General features: G+C 42.2%; 2 protein-coding genes across 2 annotated transcripts; both read left to right on the forward strand.

Annotated features, from left to right (window-relative positions):
* The first annotated feature begins 1,104 nt into the window (after positions 1-1,104).
* Positions 1,105-1,983, forward strand: LOC149391628 (uncharacterized). The gene has a single exon (XM_089620027.1). The coding sequence runs from the start codon at positions 1,105-1,107 to the stop codon at positions 1,981-1,983; it is 879 nt and encodes a 292-aa protein (XP_089476153.1).
* A 1,640-nt stretch (positions 1,984-3,623) lies between these two features.
* LOC149391629 (uncharacterized) lies at positions 3,624-4,370 on the forward strand. The gene has a single exon (XM_089620028.1). It carries the CDS (start codon positions 3,624-3,626, stop codon positions 4,368-4,370), a length of 747 nt encoding a protein of 248 aa, XP_089476154.1.
* Positions 4,371-10,524: the final 6,154 nt, after the last annotated feature.

The raw sequence follows: 10,524 nt of genomic DNA on the forward strand, positions 1-10,524 counted from the left end.
GCAATCCTGGATATGTTGACAAAAAAAATAGATGAGCAAGCAGAGACCAACCGGGCTCTTAATAACCGGTTGAATACTCTGTCTACTCATCAACACACTCCGGACCCTCAGACGGGATCCGGAGATACGACCGCCTTGGAATCTGCTCGTCAAGCGGCCTCGGCTGCTCAGGCAAGCCGGATTCTCCCTCCCGGAGTCCGTCTGGATTTCTCTGGGATCCAGGTCACCCAAAGAACAGACCAGTCTCCCGACACAAGCTTCCAACTCAGGGGGGCTGCCAGCGAAGTCGCGACAGAAGTCACGATCGACCATTTCGGTCTCCCTCCGCCTCCCATGCGGGGAGCACCATCCGGGTATTTCCCGACTAATGCGGGATCTTGCCCTTCGGCGACCTATCGAATGTTCACCCCCCAACGTTTTGGTGGGATGAATCGGACCCATCATAGCCCGGTCGAGGCCACCGCGGTCACACCTATACGTTCGGGACCTCGCCTCTTTCACGAGGGCGAACCCAACATGACCGAACTAGAACAATTTAAGGAGTCAGTAACGACCGAGCTAAGAGCTGTTCGCTCAAAATTTCATTTTGCAGCCAGCTCGGCCCCAGAAATAGATCGCCTCGTTGAAGAAACGAGGAGGACTCATTTTTCCAGAAATATTACCGAAGTGCAACTGGGGGATACCGGAAAGGTTCACCTTCCGCGGTATAGTGGCACTTCAAGTCCGAAAGTTTTTATCTTGTCCTTCAGAGTCGCAATGGGACGGGTAATGCTCACAGAGAGAGAATTGGAGGCAGGTTATTGCCAATTATTCGATGAAAGCTTGTCCGGGTCTGCTTTAGAGTGGTTCTCCAAACTCGAGCCGAACTCTATCAATAGTTTCGACAAACTATCGGCTGCATTCCTGAAACACTATTCGATGTTCATGGAGGACGATCTGACCATAGCAGATTTATGGGGAATTCAACAGAAAGAGAACGAGTCCTTGAAGGATTTCATGATCCGTTACAAGGACGTGCTCTAAAAAATCTCTAACGTATGTCACGAATCTTCCATAACCTCTCTGAAAAACGGGTTAAGGCACGACTCGAAGCTGAAACTAGAGATGATTGTTAACCGTCCCCTTACGTTGGAAGATGCGATTCACAAAGCCGCGAATTATGCGAAAGCCGAAGAGGAATTCGCTTCCTATGAGAGGCAACGCGCAGCGGAGAAGAAACCGTCCTCCAACACTTGGGTAAAACCTGCAAATGCTGGGGGCAACCCTCGCAGGGTCAACCCCCACGACGCTACACCTCATGCCAGAAAACCACATACCCCTCATAACTATGCCTTCAACGTCAATGGAGACATTAGGGAGGGAGGTCCCCCAGCAAAAAAATGGACGCGGGATCCCAATGCGTATTGCAGTTTCCATAAAGCTAACGGCCACGACACGGTTAATTGTGAGACCATGCGCAAGGCTCTAGCAAAAAAATACGCAAAAAGGGAACTGAAAGACGTTGATTTGGGACCCGCGCCTAAAAAGAAGGTCTTCAACAACAACAATAAAGGAAGGGCCAACCCCTCCCCTAAGAGATCAAGACCTGTTGAAGAAGGGGAACCAAGTTCTCCACCGACCTTCGCAAAACATATAGTTGACTTCATAATGAACGGCTCGAAGTTTTGCAACGGAACGGTCAACTCAATTAAAGCACATCAAAGACAGTTAAACAACCAGACCACCAGAATCAGACCAAAACAAGACGTTCAAATCGCGTTCTCCGAAAAAGAAGTTGTAGGGACAACCGATCCGCACGACGACGCACTCGTAATCACGATTGACGTGTCTAACTGTGAGGTCGCGAGGGTCCTAATCGATGGAGGTAGCTCCGTAGATCTCATCTTCAAAGATACCCTGGCTAGAATGGGAGTCAGCGAAGATGAGATCGAAAGAGAACAAACCCAATTGACGGGTTTCAAGGGACAACTACTCCATCTCTAGGAACGATCAGGTTGCCCGTAAAAACAAGTGGAATTAATAAAATAGTGGAATTCCAAGTTTTAGACTGTCTCTGCCCCTACAATATTATCTTGGGAAGACCATGGATACATAGGATGAGGGCTGTACCTTAAACCTTTCATCAATGTATCTGCTTCCCTATGCCTGAAGGGATAAAAGAAATCCGAGGCAATCAGGCAACCTCCCGCAGTTGTTATTTCACTAGCCACAAGCATTGTGCTAAAGCGATTAAAGAGGAGCAATAGCCATTAATACACGTGGAGTCGGCCGAGAGCGTTTCTGCACTAGAAGAACCCGACTCCCTTGATGCGCCGAGTACCGAGATAACAGTCCAAGTACAGCTCGATGGCTCCGATCCTTCCAAGTGTGTCGGAATCGGAACCAAGCTCAAAGGTACTATTAGGCGAGAATTGATCTGTTTCTTAAAACGAAACAAGTCCACCTTCGCTTGGACGACCGAAGATATGCCAGGAATTAGCATCGACGTTACGTCTCACCAGCTTAACGTCGATCCTAGTTTTAAACCTGTAAAACAAAAGAGACGAAAGCTCGGTCTCGACAGGGCACGAGTTGTCAACGACGAGGTCGAAAGACTACTCAGTGCAGATTCAATCCGCGAAGTAAAATACCCGGACTGGCTGGCAAACACTGTCGTCGTAAAGAAAAAGAATGGAAAATGGCGGATATGCGTCGATTTCACCGATCTGAATAAAGCATGCCCCAAGGACAGCTTCCCGTTACCTCATATCGACCAGCTAGTCGAAGCAACCGCGGGACATAAGGTCATGTCATTCATGGACGCATTCTCAGGATACATCCAAATCCTGATACATCCTGACGACCAAGAAAAGACAGCTTTCATCACCGACCGAGGCGCGTATTGCTACAAGGTCATGCCCTTTGGACTAAAAAACGATGGCGCCACCTACCAAAGGCTAGTCAACGAAATGTTGAAAGAGAAGATATGGAAAATGATAGAAGTATATATCGACGACATGCTCGTAAAATCCCTAAGGGAAAACAACCACATAGGACACCTAGAGGAATGTTTCGAAGTATTGAACAAATATCAAATGAAACTCAATCCCACCAAGTGTTCATTCGGAGTCTCATCCGGTAAATTCCTTGGATATTTAGTTACCCAACGAGGAATTGAGGCTAACCCGGATCAATTACACGCCTTGCGAGAAATGCCTTCACCCCGTAATAGGCGTGAAGTTCAAAGGTTGACCGGACGCATCACTGCCCTCAACCGCTTCATCTCTCGGTCTACAGATAAATGTCTCCCTTTCTACCGGCTCCTTAAAGGAAACAAGAGGCTCGAATGGGATGACAAATGCTAAGAGGCATTCAAAAAATTGAAAGAGTATCTATCGACACCCCCAATCTTGGCAAAACCCGTTGCGGGGGAGCCACTGTATCTATACGTCGCAGTGTCTCAAGCATCAGTTAGTGGAGTATTCGTCAGAGAAGAGCAAGGGGATCAACGACCAATCTTTTATACAAGCAAGTCGTTAGTCGATGCTGAAACTCAATATCCTATTATGGAGAAGCTGGCCTTGGCCGTCGTTTCCGCCGTGCGAAAACTTCGACCATACTTCCAATCTCACACCATAATAGTAATGACCTCACATCCGTTCAGAAGTTTCCTACATAGCCCTAACCAATCAGGAAGATTAACTAAGTGGGCCGTGGAACTAAGCGAATACGATATTGAGTACCTAGTGAAGACATTCGCAAAATCGCAAGTTTTAGCGGATTTCATCATCGAACTCCCGAGGGAAAGTCCCACTGTGACCGAGGTCGAAGGCACCTGGACACTTAAAGTGGACGGAGCATCATCAAAGCAAGGAACTGGAGTAGGAATACACCTGACCTCCCCCCACGGTGAGACTATAGAATATTCATTTAGGCTCGACTTCGTCGTATCAAACAACGAAGCCGAATACGAAGCACTAGTCGCCGGACTTAGGTTGGCCACTGCAGTCGGATCAAAGAAAGTGGAAGCTTTCTGCGATTCCCAACTCGTAGCAAACCAATACTCCGGGGAATACGAGACTAGGGATGAGCGAATGGAAGCTTACCTAAAAGTCGTAAAAGAACTAACGAAAAACTTCGAAGAATTCTCCCTGACAAGGATCCCTCGAGGCGAGAATACTTCGGCCGACGCATTGGCTGCCCTGGCATCTACCTCGGATCCGGGCCTCAAAAGGGTCATACCAGTCGAAACAATCAAACAACCTTCTATTGCCACGACCATCGCTGCAGTGATTATAATAGAAGGGGGGATTGGAGGGATGAAATACTACATTACATCACGACTGGTACGGTCTCATCCGATAAGATGGCAAAACGCAAGCTCGTGCTGAGATGCGCGAGATTTTGCATCATATATGGAAGCTTGTTTAAAAGAAGCTTCGCAGGACCCTACCTCAAGTGCGTCGGGATGGATGAGTCTAAACGAATCCTGGAAGACGTGCACGAAGGAGAATGCGGAAATCACGCAGGCGGACGAGCGCTCGCCATCAAAATAAAAAGGCAAGGCTACTTTTGGCCGACCATGTTGGCCGATTGCGAAGCGCACTCGCGCCACTGCAACCAATGCCAACGCCATGCCCCTAACATAAAAAGACCCGCGGAAGAGTTGTCCTCCATCTCAGCACCATACTCTTTCATGAAGTGGTCAATGGACATTGTGGGACCTATGCCGATCGCCCCTGGCGGACTAAGATTTCTATTAATCTTAACAGATTATTTTTCAAAATGGGTGGAAGCAGGCACCTTCGTCCTAATAAAAGACGTTGATGTCACAGTATTCATCTGGAAAAATATAATCTGTCGGCACGGAACTCCCCACGAAATCATAACGGACAACGGGTCACAGTTCATATCAAAAAAATTCAGAAACTTTTGCTTCCACAATAACATCGAATTGAGAATGTCAACACCACAATATCCTCAAGGGAATGGACACGCGGAAGCTACAAATAAAACCATAGTATATTCCATAAGGAAAAGGCTCGATGCGAAAAAAGGACGGTGGGCGGAAGAGCTACCAGGCGTGCTCTGGGCTTACCGAACTATTCCGCGAAGGCCGACAGGGGAAACTCCATTTTCCCTGGTCCACGGAGTCGAATCAGTTATCCCGATCGAGCACCAAGTACAGACCCTTAGGGTAGTACATGCGTTGGGGGATGAATTCAAAAATAACGAATCACTATGCGATGCTTTGGACCTCGTAGAAGAAAAGCGGGACTTAGCCTGATACGGCTATCCCACTATAGGCAATCCATCGCTAGATTCTATAATAAATGAGGTAACGAAAGAAGATTTGATGAGGGAGATTTGGTGCTCCGGAAGACCTTCCAAAACACCGCCGAGGCTAGCGCCGGGAAGTTAGGTGCTAACTGGGAGGGCCCATACAGGGTCACCGAGGTTGTGCGTCCCGGAGTCTATGAACTCGAAACTCTGGACGGCGTCCCGATTTTGAGATCATGGAACGTCTCGAACCTAAAGAAATACTATTGCTAAAAGCAATAAGAATCGAACTACGACTGACTTGATCCCTATATAAGGGTACGCAGGCAGTCCCTGAAAAGGCACAGTCTCCTTACAGCAAAAACATACACTTCGTCAAAGACCTCGGACTCCGGATCGAACTCGCAGTATATTCCATCTCGACTCTGGTAAGGTCCGAAAAATTCCCCTCAACTTACCACGTAACATCCTGACGCGAGGTCGCCCTCTTGACAAAGTCGACCTCGCCCATTTCGTCCCAAGGGAAACATCTATAGACCTCGCCCGTCTAAGAGACTTGACTACAAAAGGGTGATTACTCAAGCCTAAGTGAAACATTTTAGACGTCAATCGACCTAAAAGACTTAGCAAATATCACAACGCTCTGACTAAGGGAAACATTTTAGATTTGAACAATCTAAAAGACTTGGTGAATTATAAACGTACGACAAAATCATCGGACCTCGCCCTAGATTTGTAAAGGGAAACATTTTAGACACCGACAATCTAAAAGACTTAACCGGATTTAGGAGAATCTTAAGTCAGTTCGGACCACGATAAAACTGTCAATTCATAGTATACTGAGACACCCAGGTGGACGATCTGAATGACTTGGCAATTTTACGAACGATCAAACATGCACGAGTTTCGGACCAAATAATATAAGAATAATCAATATGAAGAAAACAAGGCGTAATAAAGATAGAGGTATCAAAGCCCTCTATAATTATTCGAAATAAATAACAGGAATAAAACACGGCGAAATGAAGATAGAGGTACCGAAGCCCTCCACAATTGTTCAAAATACTAAAAAAGTTTCGCCCAAAACAAGCGGGCCCAAATAAAAAAAACGCAACAACGAAATAAAAATAACAAAATCATAAAATTCTTGAGCTAAACGAAGGTGGGGGCGGACTCAGTAATTCCTATATAAAAAATAAAGCCTTAGATATATAAATTGGCTAATATCATTTAAACTTACAAAAATTATTTATGGCCACGTACACAAGTTACAAAGCCTATAAATTATTAAATCTAGCCAACAGTATGTCAAACGTTTACAAAAATCATTGATGTTAAAGACATTTTCATTCATTTTCATTCTCCAAAAAAAATCACCAAATCAAGAGTACCATTTTTTTTTAAAAAAAATATAGTGATACCTATTCGGCTATTCCATATATCTACATAAAAAATGACACAAAATACATCATTAATTTTATTTGTTGACAATATTTCATTCTTACAAAATATATCCTTTATCTTAATAAGACACCATGTATTTTATTTTTCCTATTAAGTAGAGTAATTACTCAATTTCTTTTCTCTATTTACTTATGAATACTTTAAAGAAATTTTTATAATTATAGAAAATTCAGAAGAAGAAATATATATGAAAAAAATGCTTTTGTAAAGATTTTGAATGGTAAGTTAGAAAATTATATTGGTTCAAATATATTATAAGGTGCGTAGTGATTTTCGTCCATTTTTGTTTTTACATGTATATTGGGCTTGATACAAAGTGTCGTTATAGCTTAAAATTTGAGCAAATAGCTCTATTAGAAAATTAAGCCGACTCATTGATGCTGTTAAAAATTGAGCCGTTTAAAGTCAATTGTACTATCACGCGAAAGTGCATGAAATCAATCACAAAGGGTTCTCATCTACAAACATGTTTTGCTTAGTTCTATAACAATATTATCTCTAATTGACAATCATATTTTGATATTATATTCTTAAAATGTCAATTTCCATCCTGAACTGACACCTCACCATTTATGCCAAGGATATGTTCGGTCAGCTATCGTCACAACACCCTCTCTCTCTAATAAAACAAAAATGAGAAAACTTACAATCATAAAGTAAAGCTTTAAAAAAATTAGGCAAAAACTTTCCCTCTGAAAACGATCATATAGGAATCTTATACTTTGTTAACTGTATCTTATATTTAAAATATAGTTTATAGTTCTCTTTTGGTACAAAGCAATATTTGAAAATTAGAAGATCACTAAAACAAAATAAAAACACTTACCATAACTTAAATTTAGTGAATAAAAAATCAGTAATTGCGTGAGATTTGACGGTCTTAGGTGGGAGAGGTAAGAGTGGTGTCAATTCCAAAAAAGGGTGAAATATAAGCAGTGTGGACTTTTGGTACCCCCAAATATATTTAAACATATTTATGTGTGCGTAGTGTATGGCTATTATTGTTTAATTATTATAAGATAATATTTTGTTGTACGTACGAAATCAATTTTAATTTTCTTTAGCACATAGTTTCTTGTCCCAACCAATATCAGGCTTTTTTTAGTTAATCAATATTATATGTTGGACACTAACAAATGAAACAATTGATTTATTATTTATAGACCGACGATATACATTTTTATGCTAGTCAATCGAGCATTTTTTTTTTCTAGATGTTATGCGATATTCTGATGAAGTTCTTCTTGAGTTGCATGCGCAGCGTAATGCTCGAGAAGAGTATTATGAGTTGTTTTCGAACTTCACGTCTTCGGGTACTCGTTGTGAATCTATGCTTAATCCGCAAGTATCGGACTTAATTTTAATTATTGTCGAAGTGTTTATTTTTATTATCACCCACGATTATCGGACTTAATTTTAATTATTTGGCCGTTCTTTAATTTTGTGGGTTCTTGTTTTTTTTATTTTATTTTGAATTAATGACATTTTTAGTCCCTGAACTATGTCGTGTGTAACAAGTTGGTCCTTCGGCGAAAACAACTGCAGGATCGATACTTGGTGAATGTGAGAAAATCACGTCTGGTCTTTCTGTCTAATTAATCGTCTATTTAGACGAAATTTGCTGACGTGGCTTGATCGATTAGAGGAGTTACGGTTTTGCCCCTGTTTTAATTGTTTCGCCCCTATATGGAAAGTCCCGCTATCTTCTCCTCTCTGTTTCTCACAGCTCGACCATGCCATCACCACCGCGCCGTCTCTCTGCTCCGACTCACCCTCTCTTCTTCTCGCCTCTCACTCTCCTTCTCTAGCTCGCTCTCTCTCTTTCCTGTGCGACTGAGATTGAGCCACCGCCTGTCTCCGTCAAACGCGAGATCGGAGAGCGCCGCCGTCGTTCTTTTCCTCGCGCGACTGTCCTCAGCCATCGAGCTCCACTGGACGTTGAGCGCACGCCTCTGACGCGGGTCTTGCGCTACCACCGAGCTCGGCCGCCGTCGTTCTTTTCCTCGCGCGACTGTCCTCAGCCATCGAGCTCCACTGGACGTTGAGCGCACGCCTCTGACGCGGGTCCTGCGCTACCACCGAGCTCGGCCGCCGTCGTTCTTTTCCTCGCGCGACTGTCCTCAGCCATCGAGCTCCACTGGACGTTGAGCGCACGCCTCTGACGCGGGTCCTGCGCTACCACCGAGCTCGGCGTGTGTACCACGGCCGAGAGAGGATAAGCGCCGCCACCGGACAGGGAGGACCGCCGGAGAAGAACCAGGACCGCTGTGGGTTTGGTGGAGGTAAGGAATTGAGTTTGATTCCTCCCATTTCCTCTGAAATCGGTTGGGTTCGTCTAAGGTTTTAATTTTTTATTGGGTTCTTCTCGGCCGTGTATTCCAGAAGCTCCGGCGAGAAATTGGCGAGGAAGATAGACGATTTCTGGCCGAAATTGTCCTAGCTTAAAAAGGTAAGGGAGTTTATGGAATTTTCAGAAAAAATCAATTATGATTTCTAGGGTTTGAGCTTGTGATTTGGGGGTTTCGGTTTCATGAGGTTCAATGATGAAGTTGATGACGTTTTGAGCTGAATTCTGTGTTTGTGATGTTGTTTATTCTGCTCGTTGACTCTGTTTGGTTGAAATATGAAATTACTTAACTATCCTAATCGATCAAGTCACGTCATCAAATTTCTGTTTAAATAGACGATTAATTAGACAGAAGGACCAGACGTGATTTTCTCACATTCACCAAGTATCGATCCTGCAGTTTTTTTCGCCGAAGGACCAACTTGTTACACACGACATAGTTCAGGGACTAAAAATGTCATTAATTCTTTTATTTTTTATGAAAATTATTGTTTTATTTATTCTTGCGTTTAGTAGCTTTTTAATTTTGATTTCTTGGCTTTTTTTTTTTATTTTATAAAAGAAGTATCATTTCTACTGCCATGGCGTGAATGCAAATCTCTAATCCCTATGTGTACTCGAGTAAAATCGAGAGTGTGTAGGGTCGTACTCGTACCAAGTACGAACCAATAATCTATCCGATCATGAATATATTATCGCCCAGAGACAGAGAGAGAGAGATTAAAGAAATAAAGTAAACCTGACCGCTGAGAGAGAAAGAGTTAAAATATGATGTATCTCAGATACATTGGGATTGGAAGTAAAACGTATCCTTGTCACTTTTATTCATATATTATCATTATCATATGATATTTTAGCAATATATAGTCTTTAGACTCTCTTTTTACGATCCTTCGTAACTCATATATTCTCTCTCTTTTTCCAAGATTATTTTAAGGTTGTGTATGGTACTGTTTGTGAAGACTTAAATAAATGAAATTAACTACAAATTTTGAATCGTTTGGCATATATATATATATATATATATATATATATATATATATATAATATTATATATATATGCCAATCGATTCAAAATTTGTCACATCATTTTTGTTTGAAATAGATGATAACTCTAATATTTTTTTATGAATACTTTATAATTAAACACTTTTTTCCCATCTGCTTCATGTTATTTTCAACATTGTTTTTATCATCGCAAGGTCCATTCGTTGGATTTGATCCCCAACGAGATAAAAAGTTTTTGATGGGATGTAGCCGACATATAACAAATGGTCTAATATTATATAATGGAAAGCAAAAAAAAAAAAAAAAAAAAAATATATATATATATATATAGGGCCCGTCCAAACTCACCGGGGCTCTAGGCATTCAATATTTTGGAACCCTATAATACTAATAAAAATTTAAATTTTCAGAGTAAAAAATGTAATTTTTTTAGAAAATTGGCCAAA

Source organism: Urtica dioica, chromosome 7, assembly GCF_054948205.1.
Source record: "Urtica dioica subsp. dioica isolate 48M chromosome 7, U.dioica_male_clone48M_v1_H2, whole genome shotgun sequence".
Taxonomy (NCBI): Eukaryota; Viridiplantae; Streptophyta; class Magnoliopsida; order Rosales; family Urticaceae; genus Urtica; species Urtica dioica.

Bases quoted from the DNA above. Each gene is read 5' to 3' on its own strand.
- LOC149391629 (XM_089620028.1), top strand. From the start codon at position 3,624: ATGACCTCACATCCGTTCAGAAGTTTCCTACATAGCCCTAACCAATCA.
- LOC149391628 (XM_089620027.1), top strand. From the start codon at position 1,105: ATGATTGTTAACCGTCCCCTTACGTTGGAAGATGCGATTCACAAAGCC.